Raw genomic sequence first — 20,831 nt, 5'->3', positions numbered from 1 at the left:
AGGGAGGGCGGGGGTAAGGGGAAAAAATGAGAACCAAGACCTGTCATGTAAAGGCACAAGATCCCAATGATGAATGTAACTGTACTGTGTCCCTAAAATGTACCAATAAACTAAATAAAAAGAAAAAAATAGCATTTTTGATGAGGAAAGATGCTTATGAATGATATGAGTTAGCGGAGCATGGTGGAACACACCTGTAACCGTAACTACTCAGGAAGTGGAGCGGGAGGATTATGAGTGTGAGGCGTGCCTGGCAAATGTAATGAGACCTGGTCATTCTTTTTAGAAAAGGAGAAAGGAAGGAAGGAAAGCAGGAAAGAATGGAGAGAGGATGGAGGGAATATAAATCATCATTCTCTTAAACTCAGAAATGTTTTCCCTATAGAAAGTTCTCAGCATCTTATGACAGTCAATAAACTAACCCTTGGAGTCTTCCCTTTAGTACAGAATGGATATTTCAGATATACACCACTTAACCACCTACACTCTATTAAATTATAAAATTTCATTCATCTTTCTTTTAAGAAATTTGTCTTCTGCAAAAGAACAATACTTTCTCCCAAAATGTTTCATTGGCTATAGTCACATTTTTCCACTACTGTGACAGCATTCACCTGCATTCATGAAACTCCTCACAACACCAGTGAGTTGGTGCCTGTATATGTCATTTGTGCTACCATAAAAAATGCCATAGGCTGCGTGGCTTTAACAATAGAGGCTGATTTCTCACAGCTCTGGAGTTCAAAATCACATGAGCAAGGTACCAGCATGGTAAGATACATTCTGTGGCTCTTTTGTTTGGCTTATGGGCAGTAGCCATCTTACTCCATGTTTATATGACCTTTTCTTCCTGTGATTGGGGAGAGAAAGGAGAGAAGAGGAGAGGAGAAAGGAGAGGGAAGTTTCTCTGATGTCTGCATTATAAAGAGAATCCCACTGGATCAGTGTAGGCACTTTATGACCTAATTTAGCCTTATTTCCTTAGAGCTCCATATCTCCAAGAACAGTCATATTGGGATTTAAGAGTTTCAACGTATGAATTTGGACAGGACACAACATTCTGTCCATAATACTCTGTTCCAGGTTACTGAAAATTAATGCCCTGTTTGAATAAAAATTCATTCATTCTACCTCAATCGTCTTCAACATCTTAACTTTGCTTTACATCAACTCCAACATCCAGTTCCACATAATATCATGTACCAGATAAGAGTGAGATTGAAGGTATACTTCATCCTGAGACAAAATCACCGCTTAGCTGTGAAACTGAGAAACTATACATCTTATGTGCTTCCAAAATATAATGGTGTGACATGTACAACATAAATGTTTCCATTCTGAAGAGACCATGTGCATCAACAAAAGGACTGGTGGGTCTCAAGTAAGTCCAAGATTTAGCAAATCCCCTGTGGTTGATGTTCCACTTTCCAGACCCACTGTCCTTTCTTGAAACAACAGAAGTGTTAATCACCATAGTTTTATGGGGTAGTTCCACGACTCTGCCAGGCAGAGTTCCTGCCCTCAAAGCTCCAGAAAGCAACAGCCTGGCAAGTAGAAAGCAAAGAGCACTTGAGTTTTCCATGTGACTGTGGTGGGAGTAGCAGTCCTGATGGTCTCTGGACTGATTTCTGTGCCATCGTTTCCTTTTATTGTGGGATAATTCATATTTGCTTCAGGTTTTGTTATCCTCTCCTATAGAATCCCCAAAGAACATCATCCTTTCTTCATTCTGCCCCACTTTAACTGACCCCCTTCATTCAAAATGACGGTGTTTCTGCTTCTTAATCCGATAACCCGTTTATCAAGTGACTCTATCCTGTAACAACTTCCTCAGTTTGTGAAATATGCACAGGCTAAGTCTCTCTCCATTATTCAAGTACTGTTTTCTTTGTTTTAATAATTTCTTCTTCCATTTATCTTTCTCCTCTCACATTTTACTATAAGCACTCAAGAGTACCTAGGATGTTCCTACAAGAGCTTGCTTTAAATATCCTTAGCTAACTCTATTTCATCATTCACAAGTTCTACCTGTTAATACAACTCAGGAAAAGTCTTTGTTACCTCATAATAAGTATTCTCCCATTTGCAAAAACCTTTTCCTTACTTCCACTTGAGATCTCACCAGAAAGGACTTTAACATCCAAATTTTTGCCAAAAAATCATTCAACTTGTATAAGCCCTTTCCAATATGCACCTCAAAATTCTTCTACCACCTTCTAAAATCATGACCATATTTTTAGGTATTTTTTTACAGTAGCTGCTCACATCAGCATTACAGAAGGAATGTCTCTGTTAGTTTACTTGGGCAAACATAACTAGTTTGTACCAGCTGGGTGGCTTGAACCATAGAAATCACCGGTATTTGTTGATGTTGTGTTGTGTTGTTGTTTTATGATTCTAGAGGCCAGAAGTCCAAAACAAAGGTATTAGCTGTGTATATGTCATTTGAGAACTCTTCTAAATTTGTAGATGGCCAATATTTTGCAGTAAGCTTACATGACCTCTTTGTGCAGAGAGGGAGACAGAGAGACAGACACAGACTGTTTTGTTTTTGTTTTTAATAAGAGCACTATTACCACCAAATCAGAAACCTACATTTATTTATAAACACATTTAATCTTTTTTTTTTTTTTTAAACTGGGGATAGAACTCAGGTCCTTGCACTTGCGAGGTAGGCATTGGAACCACTGAGCTAAATCCCGGCCCTAACTTCATTTAATCTTATTTACTTTCTAAGAGACAACACTCGGTGCACATTCAGGTCGTAATAGTATCCCATCATAAGGATGCTACCGACTACATCAAGAACACGAATAAGAATGAAATCCTTGGAAAGTGCATGCCACTGTTAATGTTCAGAGTGTGCAAAGATCTTTCATGAGCCTTCTCATTGACTTCTAATCTCTGTGCCCCTCTTAACCATAGACAATGGACAGGAATAGATGCTATTCCTTTATCTTTTTTACTCTCTTTAATTTGCCCAGTTCCTACTATGAGACCAAATTTTCTTTCTGCTATCAATTACATTATATATACTCTTTACCCATCAAGGGGATAGAGTTGGGAAAAGTATCATTATTATTTACATACATTAGTAGCTTGATAACATTAAGCATGAATTTCCTGTTTTACCCACTGAAATAATTACAGTTTTATTCTAAATTCTATGTAACACATGCTTCATACTGAGAGATCATTTCCTTGTTAATCTGATTCTATGAGATTTTACTGCATTTTAGTTTTAAAGATCAGGAGTCTTTTCCATGTCTTTTGTAAGTTAAATAGAATTTACTTGCCAACCTGTCAAATAATTTTTAGCATTACTATTTGGAAGACAAGACTAAATCCGCTCTATAATGTAGGTCGTTTCTCTTTCAACATCTCAATGCTACGTGCAGTTTTAAGCATCTAGATATCTCCTAAGTAATAAACTCAGTATTATAACAATAACTTTCCTTAAATAAATTAAATTAATGCATTTATAATTTCTGGATAAATAATATTTATTTTCTTAATAAACTAATGAATCGCAATTCAGGTAGCAGTATAAAAACTAGTTGTTCCATTGAACATTCTTAGTAATTAATTGAGCCTTCTTCCTGACAGTCTGTGGTATATCCTTGTTAGACTATGACTCAGAAATAAGAACTTCCAAATCAATATGATGAAGCTGTGGGAAATTAGTAATCTAAGCCAAGTATGCTGACTAGGGTTAAATAGCCATAGGTCAGAGTCTAGGAGAAACATGCAGAACAAGAAGATGGTAGAAGATAATAAATGTTCTACATACATGGTCAGAATTACAGTGCTGCTGATTCATAATAAACAGCTGTAAAGGCTGCACATATTTTATTTATGTGGTTTGGCATAAATGGTAGTCAGTAACAGAACTAAAATTTGAGGTTAGGAAGGATTTTTTGGGTGGGAAAATTAGAACTATAGCAAGAAGATGAAATAATTTTTTACAAGAATGATGTGGATAGATTATAGATGAAATAAGCGATATTTCAAGAATTGACCAAGAAAGCAAATGCCATGTAGTGAGGTCGAAATACCCAACACTCCTAGAGTTTGGCAAGCAAAGTAGTATTGAGTTTATCTCTGTTCTTGTATAAGGGCTGATGAACTCTGCAAAGATTGCAGTCTGAAGTAGTATGGAGCTCGGGCCTGTGAATATGGAGAAATGTGTATAAACACAGTGATAAGGAGCCAGTGAATGACCCTTGTGACCTTGAATAGCAGCTAGAATTGGGGGCATAGTAGATCGACAAACAGCTTCTTCCAGGTGACCTTTATAGTCTCACACATACAGACCATTTTTTCCTACAACTTGGCACCACAGGTAGCTATCATTTATTGATGCTACTTTCAGTCTCAGAAGATGTGCTTTCATAGTCAGTGTGTATGAGCATCAGGTTGCTTCACAGCAAAAATGAATTTAACGATCCTTCCCTAAGTTTTTCTTTGTCATTACTGTTTACTTGCTAACACTCTCGGTGTATTAATTCTTTTTGTTTTCTTTTAAATTTATTGCTTGATGGAAATAATTGGGATGTTTGAATATTTTTCAACAGTGAGAGTCTTTATTAGCTTTTAAGTAGATGAAAATATCTTCTCTTCCTTATAGTGCAAAGTCAAATGGGCTATTACTACCATCCCAGTAAATTAAATTACTTTGAAAAAAATAAATAGAGTAGATAGTGAAAATGTTTAGCCAAAGGAGTTCTCCAGCTGACTGAGCATTTACGGGCACTTTGCCACCAAAGCAAGGTAAATTCACCTACAAGTAGCTATTTAGAAAGCATGTGTGTAATGACAGTTGTTAAGTTTACCCAACTGAATTAAGCCTAACTTCAGACAAAAAAATAGGATATATACATAAACAACTGATGATAACTGAAAGAATATCTATCTGCATAATCACTGACAAGAATATGAATGGGACCAAGGGAAACAGTTAAAATTGCTGCAACAGAATATAATCCATAGTCATGAAATGAATTTAAGAATAAAAGGAAATTTTGAGAGTCAAAAATGCACATATGTTCACCATGCTTGATGATTTCTAATTGGAGAGTAGTGTGCTTTTTTTTTTTTTTTTTTTTTTTTTTTTTTGTGTGTGTGTGTGTGTGTGTGTCAAGCAATCTCAAAGAAGGAATAGGGAATTAGGTAAATGACATTGTGTGCTCCCTGCTGGGCTTATATCTTTAAGCCAGCAGTAACCTAAATTTAACATTAAGCACTACTGTCAACCTCAGGTGTACATTTGATTCACCTGGGATGATTTTCAAAACAGTTTGGCCCAGAAATTCTAATTCAATTGATGTGGGCTAGACACCGATTATAAGTATTTTTTAAATCACTGTGGATGAGGGCCTGGGATTTAGCTTAGTGGTGCCACTGCCTGCCTCAAAAGAACAAGGTCCTGAGTTTGATCCCGGTACAAAAAAAATCACTATGGATGTGTCAAAGTTGCAGATAGAGATGCGAGCTACTGATTTAAGGGTAGTTTACATGACAAGAAATTTCAAGTGTCAAATGAAAGGCAAGTGAACCATTCCACTTCTTTTGGCTTCTGAATTAGGGGTAGCAAGGGTTAATAGCTTTGTTTTTCCAGCAGCAACTGAGGAAGCACCTATAGCAGCGATCTGCCCTTCTACACCCTGGGGTAATGGCCAGTCTTTGCTGCTCATTCTAATTTAGGGATGGTTCCTTTGCAAGAGGCTGAGGCAGTCTGGGGTTTAAAGGTAAGGATAATGTTTTAAAAAAAAATCAAGGATGTAAAAATCCATTTTTACAAAGGCGAGTTGTGGGTATGTTGGATAGAGCATCAAGATTGGGCAGAGGGGCTTTGTGGTACATGCATACCACCTGGAATAGAGGCTCCTTTGGACCCTTATGCAGCCACATGCCACAGAAGCAGCAGTCAGTACTTAGAAGCTTCCTGTGACACCAGGCTTTTTCGTGGTGGCTTCATTAACACCCATTCTTTGGGTTGGAAACAACCAGGTAATCATCTCCTTCTCTCCTTTTTCCTCCCTTGTCATTTCACATACACCCCCAGGATGGCATTTTACTATAAATCATTCTATAGTGTCAAAATCTGCTCATGTTTGTCTTTTATATCAGGCTATAGGTTCTTTAAGGTCATAGACAGCTTTAGTCATTCTAATATCTTTAGCTCTCATCACAACTCCATGAATTTAAGTGCTTGCAGATTGAATGTACCTGCGTGTTATCTTAGAACTACTGTTTGAATGAAAAACTAACAATGGGTGAGAAACAGTAGAAATTAGAAAAGGAAAGAGAGGACCTCACAGATTCTGAGGCAAACCTCTTCCAAATAAAACAGTTTTCTATCAAATGACTCTAATTTATATATTCTCTTCGAACATATTTATCGGAGTGTTATAAGCAGACAGCAGCAAAGCAGTCAGACCTCATGGAGCTTACATTGGGGAGAACAGGAAAGGAGCAAAGCATACATCATCAAGGATATTTAACATTTTGATAAATGTTGTGTAGCAAATAAACAGGGGCTTGAAACAGGGAATGGCTTACATATGTAAATCTGGGCCGGATGGCATTTCAGAGGAGGTGGTTGCAGAAGGTCTCTTTAGATAGATGGCATTTATACTGAGACTAAAAAGATTAGCATAAGCCCACTGCAAAAAAAAAAAATCAGGATTTCCCAGGTAAAGAGAAAGGTGAGTACAAAAACCCAGGTACAAGATGGAAAAGTCTAAACAAGACTGAGAAATAGACAGAGGCTTATTTTTAACTTCATAAGAAAAGGGGGTGGAGGCTGCAGTTTATGACAGGATGATCCTTGCATCTAACCGACTTTATACAATCACCAAAGGCTCTTAGGCCTTGTGTTAAAAGCCATCATGTACTCAGGGGCAGGTTCACTGGCTTGAGAGTGTCCTGTAAGATCTTTGTTAAAAGGTCACTGGGCTTTTATCCTCCTGGAGCATGTTTGATCTAAATGACCTGAATGTTGACTTTAGCAGTCCCACCTGGAGGATCAAGTCTGACTTCCAAGTACCAAGGTTGTTTGAGTCCAGCAAGTCTTTGTCTGGGAGCCAAAGAGAGCTTTATTCTAGAAAAGACCTCAATCTTCCTGTGGGAATCTGCAGTGCTCCCTGGCAGGAAGAACTTTTCTCTCTCTGCTTTACTGACTTGAATACAAAGTCTAAAACACAGGGAAGTGGAATCAGGTTCATCTCATTTTGCCAGTTCTCAATGAGCTCTTTGAATAAATCAACTTAATTTTATTATTTTTTTGTAGCCCCAAACCTACCAAAATGTCGAGGGTACAGGAAAATAGCCTATAAGCTAAATGTTTTCACTTTTTAAAAATGTGTAAAAAAAACACTTCAAAGGAATTTTAGTATTGTAAAGCATGAATTTTAGATAAAATTTAAAATTCAGAGTCCTTAAAGTTTGATTCAAACAAAGCCATGCTCATTCATTTGAATTTAAACCCATTTTGCATTATAAAAGCATAAGCATAGTTGTATAGTTGTTACAGAGTTCAGTCATTACAATAAACATCATATCGCTTGAAAACCTAAAATACTACTTACTGGCTTTTTATAGAAATGTTTGCCAACCTTGTGATAAATATTTGTCATGAGAATGAATGAATGGACACATAAATAAATGAACTCTGATGGTAAATTCACTCGTATAATTACTCCTTAATGGTATATACACCACCATGGCGAACATCCAGATGTTTACACATTTTATTTAAAGTATGAAACCAGTATTATTTATGTATCGCTCTGCTACACTATTCTGAATTATATTCAATCAGAATAAAAATTTGAATTGCATTTTTCCAAGTAGCCTCTTCTATTTGTATAATTAAACATATATCTCAAAGTAACTTGTCCTTAGAAGCAGCTTGGCTTCCAAGAAATTCCATTTAAACTACTTTAGATGAGGGGCAGTCATTCCATTCTATCAAATATATTTTATTTTTTCTGGGTTTTCCTCTTTCTGTGTGTGTCAGTTGGTTTTCAGTCTACCCTAGAAAATATACTTCTGCTTTAGAATTTCAATTCAATTTTAAATTTGTTAAATAGCTTTTAGCTTTAACTGACTATATCAGGCAGTGTTCCAAGGAATGGATTTAATAAAAAAATAAAATGAATATATATTTCATATATTTTCAAGGCTTATAATAGCTGCCTGCAGAGTCAGGTGTGAAAGCATGCAAAAAGGCCATCTAAACACTGGAGATTGGAAAGATTTAGTTGAAAGGCAAAGAATGCCTGGAATTGTCTGCAGAGTCCCGTGAGAGTTCCCATCAGGAAGCTAAAGAGTCTGGCCTGAAAGGCTGAAGAGTCTTTTCTGGGAGCCTGGAGACAAATGACCAAAGGAGATGGCCAACAGAAACAGAGGCTACTTCTTTTTCTTAATATTCCATCCAGGCTACAAGCCTACTGATGAGTAGGGCTGCCTACACCCGGGTTGCGTCTTTCTACTCCAGTAAATTCATCCTTCAGACACACCCAGAGCTATGCTAAGTCGGTCAGGTGGGAGTTTCTGACTCAGTTAAACATCACCCTGACTATCCACTGCACTTTCAGATTGGATGCGCTGGAAGACTCATAGTGTGAGTGTGTTATCAAACAGCAAATAGATCGATTTTACTTTGCTTAGTCAAGAATCATGTTCTCATATAAAACAAGTTTAAGGAGGTATAAACTGTTTAATGTACACATGAGAAAAATACTATAGAAACTCATGGAAGTTTGAATAGACTGTTGTCTGCACTGGAGAAACTGAGAAGGGGCGCTGATAGAAAAGTCCTCTTCTGTCTTGATAGCCCCTCTCTAGTGCGAGCATTCCTGCCAGCATTTCCTTTTGTAAATAGTTAGAAGGGATTAAAATAAACTTATCTGAAAGTAAATTATTATAAGTGCTGATCAATTTTATTTCTGCTGTTTACTTTTGTATTGTTTTGTTTTTCCAGGAGAGGGTTTAGGACCACATATCTTTTAGGCCTTATTATCTTTTAGGAGATAAAACTGTCTTCTCTACATCACTATGTGTGTTACTAAAACTTCCACATTTGTTTCCATTGAGGAAGAAGATGTGTGATTTGAAGTTTTATCATCTCTTTTGTTAAATTGCTTTGGAAACAAATTTATGTAGATACACTAAGATAGGATGCTTGCTTATTATGCACTACTGGGGAAACCGTGGTCTTCTGAATCAAGAAGCCTGAGCTATAGAAGGAAAGCCTTTAGAAAGAAATACCAGCTAATTAATCCAGCTCATTATCCCAGAACCTTACTAAATGCTGAGAATGCTGTTAATGTAATAAGCTTCCCAGTTAATGGAGTCAAAGCTAACTTCAAAGAACATCTAGTACCTCATTCATTAACTTAATCAACTCTCTGGACACCTTATAGACACCACATCCTGGTAGGAGAGCAATAAAGATTCAAGTGCATGTTCTGTTCTGATATCCCAGAACTAACTTGAAAGTAAAAATGTGTATAATCATGAATGCACAAATGGTACACATTTCCACACTTAAATAAGAACATAAGACAAACTTTACAAAGCAACTTTTGTCAAATTTTAAGTTTAAAATGGTCTGAACAGTCCAGTCAATACAAAAATCAACACTTATTGCTGCATTTCATATACTAGTGTATAATTTAGTCCATGAACCAAATGAAAGTAGAGCAACTAATATCATGCACAATTTTGCTCTCTTTTGAAATTTTTCAGAAACAAAGATCAATGCATGTAGTGAATTACTTAACGATTTTTAATATTTCTTACTGATTTAACCTTAAATCAAAACAGAAAAAAACAGGGTATTGTTCTCTCATTCAACAAATAAATGCATATATATTAGGTAACTAAGCAATGTTTTAAATATCAAATTCCAATGCAATTGAGTGCTTTTTTCTATTTTCATTCACTCTCAGGAAATATCACCATCTCATATAATTAAGGGGATTTATCTTCTCTTGAATTCTTGAATCATTCTTATTTCTGAGTATAATAGTTACCTTAGGGAAGGAGTTATTTGCCTGTAGTAAGTATTAAGAAGTCAGGAAGGTCATTAGTGCCTTTTTGTAGACATTTATCATTTGATTAATTATTCAGTCAACTGAGAGGTTGGTGGAGAGAGAAGGAATAACCATTGGCAGATGAACAACAAAAATTAAAACAGCAAGCAGATAGATTTTGTTTCTGGAAATGATTTTAACGTCTCTAAATGAAAGACTCATTGCTGATTGAGGCATTACTCTTCCTTGGTACAGTATTTATTCAACAATATAAATCTTGGGAGTGAGATTTAAGCTTCTTCTTTTCCTGCATCTCCAATACTCTGCTTTTACTGCCAGCTAAGAAACTATTCAGACCTCCTTTATTTTCCTTCCTCACCCATTCTTAATGCACCACAAGGGGCAGGGATTTATACTTCTGCCAAGAATCTTTTTCCAGACAACAACCACCTGGTCTACACCTTCACTGAATTATATGCTAGTAATTTCTTTCTGCTAATACATTTGCCTTTCTACTTACAGAAGTTTCTTAGAGTTTTGATTTAAAGATGGAAGAAACCAAACACTAAAAACATCCTTTATTTATAATAATATTTGTTTATTTTAAGGGTTACTGCCAGAGCTAGTAATCAAAGATCAAGATTCATATTTTCAACTTAATACAAAAGAGCACTTGTTAACGTTTGACTTTAAAGTAACTTTTCAAAATATTGCCATAAAATAATCTTTTGATAAACATTTTTTTGCTTAATGTTATGGTACTTCAAGTTTTGTATTTTAATGAACAGAAATGAATGCTTACATGTCTGAATGCTAATTATGAAATAAGCTTCCATAAAAAGAACAAGAATGCTCCATCGTAGAACAGGATTAATCCCATTAATGAAGATGACATGCTGTGATTATCAGGAAAATTCTGGTGATATCTGTGTTTCTGTGTAGTTTCAGTCCTTTCTGAGAGTCAGTGGTGTCTTAGTCACACTTCAGAATAGCCATTAAATCCTTTCTTCTATGCCACGAGTCAATTAAATTTCACTTTTATGTAATGTACTTGCATGAATTGAAGTTCTGTTAGCTTTAATCAAAATTTCTGGGAAAACAGAAAGAAAAACCTACTTGTTTATCGAAAACCCAGAATTGTCTACATGTAATGATTTTCTGTGCATTCTTGTTACATGTTAATATAGTAAGTGAAATAAAGTCTAAGTTATATATTCATTTAGCTATTACCCTTCATTTTAAAATCAATTTTACTTTCAATGAGACAAGTGTCTATCTTCATTAAGCAACTTAGCTGTGCTGAATTCTTCACTGGCTTTATATGATGGCATTTTTAAAATGATCTCAATATTCAGTCACTTGCCTTTAATTCTGGAAATTAAAGGCCAAATGACATTTAGGAGATTGAAAATCAACTTTTCATGATTTCAGTTGAAGGAAGTCATACTGAAATGTGAATAATGTTCATGAAAAGTTAATAAACAAGATTAGTGATAGTTCATGATAATTTAGGAATGATCAGATTCTGAAACTACTTACAAGGAATTCTAATACCCTTGAGAAAAGAGGTTAACACTATTGGAATTTCATGCTCGAACCAAATCTGGACTTCAAAAGCATTTGAGCAAGGATACAAAGAGTCCACCTCACAACACTGTCATACTATACAGACACATTTATTGTTCATTTTAAAAATAATTATTAATTTTTCTATTGATACTTTTTAGATATACATAATGAAAACATTCATCATAGGAACTGTGTACCTGTACATGAAGTATCTTGCTTCTTATTTTCCCACCCCCCCTCCCTTCCCTTTGATTCCTTTTTCCCTCCTTATTTACAAAAGCTTTATTTCCTTATTTACAAAAGCTTTATTTCCATTTTCTCCTTCGATTCTTTTTTGTCCCTTTCTTCCTTTTCCCGCCCTCCCTCCCTCGTTCCCCTTCCGATTTGAACATTATTACAGGTACGAAATTATGCAACTGTAGTCAATTTTCAGAATTTGAAGTTTTACATAACCTTCTATACTTTCACTCTTGCCCCCAAGATTTAGAACTACTCTCCCTCTCTAGCTTCTTTCTTTGATTCACTAACACTACAAGCCCCTGTAATTGATAGGACTGACTGTATCATATTTTTACTCCCTTCCACTGTTAGGAAAAAAAAAACATGTCTTGAACAACAGGAACAATATTTTAGAGAACTAGAATGTACACTAAGTTTTCTAAGCTTTTTCAACAAAATACACTTGAAAACGTTCGTTAATGAGCCCCTCGGTGACCCCCTCCTGTCCTTGCACCTCTGAATGAAAACTGTAAGGCAAAATTTTCAGTGTCTCTCATTTTTCTTAAAAGCTAAGAAGGACTTCCAGGCTTATCTAAAATTTATACAGGTAAATTAAGTATTTCTAATTTCTCCAATTGTAGAGAATTCACATGAAACTCAAGAATATTAAAGTGATATCTAATTAGTCATAATAATGCTTCTGTCCCTTTGTAACTTACCTCAGATTTGATTATAAAATATGCTTCAATTGAATTTTAAGTTTTATTTTTTAAATTGCAATACTTCAGAGAGACAAATGAAAATTTTCATTATCATAATATATTCTCCCAGTGTGACTTTTTTGTTCTTTATAACACAGCTATTGTCTGTAAATAAAATGTAGTTTCTAATGCAGCCAGTGAGTAGCCAGGTATGCTAATGAGGACACCTTTAAATAGTGTTGTTCTGCTGAGCTATAATTTTGAGTCTGGCAGAGAGCTGATGGAACACTGGGACCCTTTGCAATAGCTCTGAGAACACATTTACGAAAATACCAAAACTACATTAAGGGGAACTTAAGAATACTTTATTTTGACTACTGGAAGGGAAACAATGATCCACATAGGGACTCAGGTGGTTAATGTACTGTACATTATTACTATAAAGTACAAGACCTTAGTCTCTTAGCTGATCAGAAACCACAAATTCAGTTGATTACATAGTGCCCTATAGAATAGACTTGAAGAGTAAATGAGCAAACATTGCATGTATGCTTTCAAAGCATTCCAGTTCACTTGGTTTTACATTTTTTGCAATTGGTCAGTTTTACAGGCTACAAATGATTTACATAATTTACAATGGTTTCTATAGTGCAAGAGGTTCTAAGCCTGTCTCAAATGCAATATGAATGGCATGAGTCTTTGTGGGTTTTGATTTTGTTTTTTTTGCAGTAAACTAATAAACTAGTACAATTGTGATAGTAAGATAAATTTTCTGAGTTCACAAATGCTGAAACATAAACCTAAAGCTCTGTATGAATGTACTTCCTTTGACTTTTGAGTCTCTTTAACTTGAAGACAAATATTATAATTTCTTAGTTATGTAACTGTTTCTTTATGTTTTGAATAAGGGCTTGAAGTAAACATTGAAGTTTCAACAACGTTCAAGATGTGGTGTGGGTTTTCACCTTTACATTGGCCTGATTGTATAGAAGAATTTGTAAGATTTTGACCCCTTCTCATATTCAATTCTTAAGCATATTTGTGCATCCCACTTGCTATTTGTTGCAAAAACTGAGGAAAAAACATTCACAGTGCTATCAGAGTTTGACAGAACCACCATACATTCTTACTGTTGATTTTAATGCCTTTTAGTAAGTTGGTTATTTTGGAGAAAATGAGTCATTCTTTTAAGTGAAAGTTAGCAACAAATATCTGATATCCAGTAAATGTTTGGGAATAATTTGGTGAATTATTTTTGCTGTTTACAAGTTATGCTCCTCCATCTGTTAACAACCAAAAATTAAGAATGAATTGTGTTACTTGTAGGTTGGTCTTCTTCCTGCCAGAAAGACAGATTGAAGTGTCTGTATCCGTTTCTCTGCTTTTTGAGAGTCCGTGGTGACTCATGACACAAATCACACATATTTTCTTCTGTTTGACAGGCTTGAAAATCCTACGACATTTGTCAAAATAGAGCTTGTTTAAAAAGACAGTTAATAGCTGGACCTTGATTTGTAAGGTGGTAAAAATAAATAACAAATAATAAAAGCCAAACAAATCCATAGGTTTGGAGTGAGGAAAATTAACTTTATACTTAGTACCTACTAACTTGGCCCTATACTACCTTATAACCAATTCCTTGATCTCATCTTCAGCACAAAAATTATTGTTTAATATCTCAAACTCTTCTATATAAGCTGCAACTTTGACCTAGTATGTATTCATATTTATCTCTTTTTTGAAAATAAATTTATATATCCAAAATTATACCAACCATTTACTTGATTAGTAATTCTATTACAATTAACTAACCCTCTACTATTTTAAAACAGTTGCTAAAATAGCTTTTATTTTTCATTGAAGTAGATGTGCCTCATCACTGAAAGTTAAATATTAATTTAAATTTCCAACTCATCATGGAAACAATGAATTGTATGAGTTAAGAATAAAAAGAATAATATAAATGGGATGATAATTTATCCAGACTTTTGACAATCACTCAAATTGTGACCTGAATAAATGCTTTGATCAATTATTTTTCAAAAATATATTTTACTGTGAATTCTAATTTTTCTTAATTCACAGTATCACCAGTATACACCCTGAAATGATGCACATAAATTCAAAAGAAAACTTAGGTATCTACCTTCCCTTACTTTATACTCTGATACTTTAGATTCTTGTTAATTTCTATAATCCATATCTGGATTCCCTAAATTAGTTTTCTAACCTACTAATGAGTTTTGATCCTTCATAAAAAATTGCTTTAATCTAGATCTTTAAAAAATGTGAGGCACTGACTTTTCTTTTATTAAACAGAGGTGTTAAAATATAATTTTCAGGTAAAAAATGAACTTGTGTCAAAATTATCTTCTTCATGTTAATGAGGATACCAGTAAAGAAACACTGGAGCAAATTTGAGAGACTATCTGTGTAGTAATGGAGGAATGACTTCTGAAAATAAAGTTGCCAAATTAGATTTAATACTGGTTAACTCCATCTGAAAAATGAAGTAACAGTCTCTCACGTTCAACAGCTGTACATTATAAGCTAAAACAATTTAATTTCTGCAGATTCACTATAGAAAAATAAGAGATAGTCCACTCAAGAGATTGGCCATGCATCTAAATACACTTTATGAATAATTGTTAGAAGTATTAATTAATTAAAAGTCTAAGGTAGTTCCAGGGTATCACAGAGGCAGCTTTAGGAAGTAGCTAACACTCCTACATGCAGGCCTAAAAAAACAAAAAGAATTTTCTAGAATCACTAGAAAGTTTGGAAAAGCAGCTTGGTGAAGAGGAAACTGAGTTCTGTGTTGTTAGTGCTGGTGTGGAAAAGACAGGTGTGATGATATAAAATGTTCCATTTGCTTCAAATGTTACAAAGACTATATCACTTGTTGCTATGGGCACAAATTGATAAGCTGAAATGAAGAATTGTTGGGGTGAAATCTTGCAACAGGAAGAAATAGAGAGAAAGTCCATAATGGAAATAATTTCCTCTCGCTGCTCTAAGCTTTGCTATTCCCTTCAACTGACAAAGTCTGAAGAAGGTGCAGGAAAACAGAAATGCAGTTCTCAGAGCTGCTGCCCAAGTATTACAAAGCCAATAACAAAAAGTGGAGCTGGGGGTGAGAAACAATAGTTTTAAAACTGCCACAAATTCTAACTTTACAGAGCAATGAAAGTTTTGCAATTTTATTGTTTGTAGATTCTTAATCTACATTTTATCGGGTTACAAAAAATGTTCTAACATGGGATCAAGAATTAGGAAAAATAAACAAATCAAACAAGAGTACAATATCACATGGTTTCTCTTATAGGAGAAATCTAAAATACAAATAAACGAGTCAATGAAAATGAAGGAAATATGGTAAGAAACAAGAAGGCAGACTTGGAAATGGATAAGATCAGAGGGATAAGACAAATAAGAGAGAGGAGGGCAAAGGGATTGAAAATGATCAAGATGCATACCAATTTCCCAAAATACCACCATTCTGTATAGCCAATACCCACCCCCCAAAAAAACACCACAAAACAAGAAGCATCCAGAAAAGCCTTTGCTCAATAATTGACACAAACTACATTTTCAATGCATAGCAGCTCTGACAAGCTCCCACTTGCATCTTTCCCTGGACAGAGTCCCTGCTTGCCTTCCTTGGCAGCCACATATACTAACTACTCGAGAGCCTGTCTCCCCAACTCTTCTTTCAGCATAAGGCTGGTTTTGCTTTCATCGCGCCTCAAAGATTTGTTAAATTCCATGAAGACCATTCTGAAGGGCTACAGTTTTGATACCAGCTCTTCCAGTTTTTTCAGGCTTAGAAAAATGTAAGTCTGAGAAAATGACTTAGTGTTAACACGAATTATTTCAGAATTGGAGTGAAAAAGCAAGAATGAGAAAAAGACTAAAAGATTCTCTACGGTTCTAGGCATGAGTTCATATTGAGCATTGACATTTTACGTTTTAAACCGAGTGGACAGATCATGAAAATTGTTAGCAAAACAGAAAACAAACAAAAAAGCACTTAAGCATCACCATGTTCCTTTTTTCTAATTTTGAGATACATTTTCAGGAATTTGTGATTTAATAAAAAGCAGCACAAAAAACAAAAGCACTATAATATTTTCACATTTTCCTATTTAAAAAATTCTGTAGGCCATCATTTGGGTCAATTACACTAACGTCAGACATATTTAGCTTGTTAAATCAAAAAGAAATACATTGTGTAATATCTCCCTTGGTTATAAAGATTTTATATTTGTAAATGATTAACTGTTAAAAATCTATAGGATTATGTCTTAAATTTTAAGCAAAAGTTGTATGTGCCCATAATAAAGATTTGGAATGCAGGAAAAGTACAAATGAAAAATAAACATGTTGTAACATATATATTTATATTTACAGATAAAATATACCTATTTCATACTTTTTCAAAATGGACCATGCTATGCATTCTCTTGTGTCCAATCTTTATCCCCGCCATTGGGTTTATTGGTACATTTTAGGTATATAGTACAGTTACATTCATCATTGGAATCTTGTACCTTCACATGATGTACCTTGGTTCTTGTTTTTTCCCATTCCCCTGTCCTCCCTTCACCCCTCCCCCTTCCCTATTTACAAAGACTTTGTTTCCCTTTGTTTCCTTTTCTCATTTTTTTCTTCTTTCCTTTCCCCTACCCTTCCCACTTCCCCTACTCCTTTAGCCCTTTTCTTCCTTACTATTTCACATTGTCAACTGTACAGTTTGTACCTTATTTACACTTTTAACTTTTCACACCTCAGAAACTATTTGGTATTTACACGTGTGTCCTATTCATTTCACTGAAGAGTATGGCCTCAATGTACATACATCTATTTTCCTATAAATGACTCTAGTTTCCCATTCTTCATGGCTAAGTGGTACTCCATTTTATAGAAAAACTACATCTTCTTTATCCAGTCTCCAGTTTATTGCACCCAATCTTTTACCACTTAATATATCTTGGCATATTAGATCACACCTTATCTCCGTAACGTCTGCATTCAAATGTGTGGATGTACATAACACCTTTCCAATTCCCTGTTTATGGGCATTTGGGTTGTTGCAAATTTTCTGTTATAGTGATTGATAGGCAATGGCTAGCACAATAGATAATAGAGCACTGAAATAATGTTGTATATGATTTTAAATTGAATGTACATATAATCGGGCTATACAAAAATAAATTAATAACAATCCATAATTCAATATTTATTAGTATTTGAAACAGCACCGAGAACAAAAATAAAACTTGAGGAATGCTGTCTTAATTTTCCAAAGCATTTTCACAATCTTAAATTCTTATAATCAAAGTAATTATAAATACTTATATAATATGTAAGTACTTAAAATTATAAATACTTTAATCAAAGTAATTTCATAATTACTTTCTGTTTCCCCTACCCAGATGCCACACCACGTGAAGCCCTTGCCCTATTACAGCTATGACCAGTCCGTGATCGGGTACTGCCAGGCTCACCAGCCACTGCACGTCAACAAGGGCTATGACACTATGTCTCCAGAGCAGGACGAACCCAGCCTGGAGCTCGGGAGGGACCACAGCTTCATCGCTACCATCGCCAGGTCGGCCGCACCGGCCATTTACCTGGAGAGAATAACAAACTAATGAGGAAGCCGACTCCTCATGGGGGAACTCGCCGGGGGGAGGGGGAGGGCTTTCATCCTAAAGGAGAATGGGTGTCCAACAATTGCGTAACCTTGCAAACTCATCGATCCTGTTAAAGAATTTATGGCTTAGAGAAAAGAAAAACCAAAACTGCATAAAGAGGGCAGCGGATGCTCCTGCAGCAAAACCGGGAGAGCTACCGGACTTTCTTTGCTTTAAACTATAGAACAAACAAAGGAAAATGCTCCCGAATGTAAATAGTCAAGAGTGTTACGTTCTTATAAAAATAGATTTCACCCTAGCTATCTATAGGTTTGTTTGTATATTTGATTTTTCTACACTGCATGGTTCCTGGGCTGGCGAACCACAGGGGCAATATAAGGGGTGGGTGGGAAGTGGGGGAAACATTAGTTTTCTTTGTCAAGTGCGTGTAACACTCACAGACTTGATTTCCATTGCTTTCATTTTCTTTTTCCCTAAAAAAATGTTGTTTGATCTTGTTTGGTTTATTATTATTATTATTTTATTTCCTGGTCTAGTGATTCTGTTCTTAAATCTAAATGTAGGCATTCAAGCTTCCATTGTACCAAAAGAAAATTTGCTTTACCACAGACCACAAATAAGGAAAGTTGGCCACAGAGTTCGGTAAAATTACTGGAATAAAAGTTCAATAAATCTAGGTGAATGCTGCTTCGAGACATATGTTGTATATGATATTAGGATTTTTTTTTTTAACTCCATGAGCAGCCCTCATTAAGGAAGTTGAGAAGAGAGACTGAAGATCTTGGATGGAGAAAATAAGCAGAATTTTTGTCACCTGGACAACGGATATATAAGAACAATGGCCATGCAGTTGGCTAAAGAAAGAGCTGACACATTTCTAAATAGGAGATCATGTGTAACATTGATTTTTAAATTAATTATCATTAGCTTTTGTGTAGTTTTTATCAATAAAAGAGACAATGTTGAAAAATAAATACATTATTTTGTGGTTGGTACACCACAGCCCACCTCATGATGAGTGCTTTACATTTGTGCAATGTGTCTGTATCAGGGCAAATCAATAGGAATCAAGTGCCTTCTGAGGGTTCCATAGTTATGTAAGGAGGCCTTAAAAGGTTTGAAAAGAAAGATGAGATGTGGCCTATTCAGTAATGTTTTACAAACTCTTTTTCATAGAAATATGACCTAATGATATCATGCAACACAAGAAAAACCTAATATTCATGCATAGTTTCCATGGTCTTACGGGGGAGAAAGAACCGTATGGGCATTCATTTCTATCTAGAAAGAAGCACAATTCACTCATTTTCCCTAATGAAAGGAGATAATAATATACATCTCAGTTCAGTTCTTATTTCTTGACTTCCTTTGAGCTGTGAGTCCATATCTTAGCAATTCAATGATTTACTATGGACAGTTCCCTGATGTAGTAACTAGTCTGACTTGTCTAGTTTTATTTTTAACACAAAAGTAAAGTACGAAATGTATATCATCATTTATTAGAACAAGTTTTACATTCTCAAGGGTGTCTATCGGGTACTCCTGGCTGCTCATAGGAACTAAAATGACAGTTAACATTTATTTAATTCCAATTTCTATGAAAATAATAGTAATTCAAGAGAATTACAAATATCTTCATACAAAAATGAACTAGCAGAAAGTACCAAGCATGTTTTGTTCTCAAATGATTCTGCTTTACTACTATTTTAAATTAGACTTGAAATGCTATCTTGAAAGACCCCGCCCACTTTTGAAAGATTTTTGAGAAAAAAAAATGATGTCGTGTTAAAAGAAAATTAAATCAAGGTTTTTATTTTCACATATTGGAAATGGTCACTGTTTTCAAGTTCTGATAACTTTACTTTCCATACTGGCAATCGAGGTTTCATATGTTATAGTCATGCCAGTGGAATGGATTGACCATGATATAAAATTTTAAGAAGATTTTTAGTGTCGAGGCTTTTCCTTTCACAATTTGTTAAATAGATTTGAAGTGTGTTTTCATAATTAGAGATTTCCTGAGGGTGTCTTTCCAAATTGTAATTATGTTCCTAACTCTTTCTACCCCCTTCATCTTTCCCCCATCGCCCACAACTCATGCCCATTAGAGCTGATTTAATGGAGGCCACATCGAAAATACCTTGATCCAAGTTGGCTTAACTCAGCTCCAGTGAATTTCTGCTTCTTTTAACCAAAAACGTATTAAATAGGTAAACATTCCTCCAGTTATTTAAAACCTCCACGTTTGGTTAATGTTGCCCAAATATGAAACAGTAAACTGTGAACAAAACAGATAGCGTGTGAATATGAAAATATTCAAAGAACTTCTTTAATATTTACTTGCCTGTACCAGAACAAGTTTATACTTCTTTGGAATCTATTGATGATTTAATAATTTAAAAAACCATAAGTCCAAAAGCAATTTTACATAAGCTTGGAAAAGTTCTTAGTAGAAAATATCAGTCACGATATTATATGAGGTGTCAAGAAGGTTTTCAGGGAAAACACCATCTTAAGGAGAAAGTCATATTTCAACAAAGGACTGGAGAACCTGCTATTGGATTATTGATCTCTTAAACCCCAGATCAGTCATTTTTATGCAGAAGCCTTGATATAACCAAGCAGGATGCAAGGCTTCCTCTGGT

The 20,831-nt window shown here is 35.0% G+C and overlaps 1 protein-coding gene across 2 annotated transcripts in view; it reads left to right on the top strand.

The window, feature by feature from the left end:
* Positions 1 to 18,552, top strand: part of Lrrtm4 (leucine rich repeat transmembrane neuronal 4) — a 684,133-nt gene extending 665,581 nt beyond the window's left edge. Inside the window, exon 3 of one of the 2 annotated variants that reach the window (XM_010631614.1) lies at positions 17,965 to 18,552. In XM_010631614.1, the coding sequence (XP_010629916.1) occupies positions 17,965 to 18,183 (219 nt within the window). In that variant the 3' untranslated portion in view covers positions 18,184 to 18,552. The remainder of the gene's footprint in view (positions 1 to 17,964) is intronic. The other variant, XM_010631615.2, reaches the window with a different exon arrangement.
* Positions 18,553 to 20,831: the final 2,279 nt, after the last annotated feature.

The sequence above is a fragment of the Fukomys damarensis genome, unplaced genomic scaffold (assembly GCF_012274545.1).
Source record: "Fukomys damarensis isolate Sample0158 unplaced genomic scaffold, DMR_v1.0_HiC HiC_scaffold_2, whole genome shotgun sequence".
NCBI classification, from domain to species: domain Eukaryota; kingdom Metazoa; phylum Chordata; class Mammalia; order Rodentia; family Bathyergidae; genus Fukomys; species Fukomys damarensis.
The sequence above is the reverse complement of the archived record's forward strand: the minus strand, read 5'-3'. Positions and strand labels throughout refer to the sequence as shown.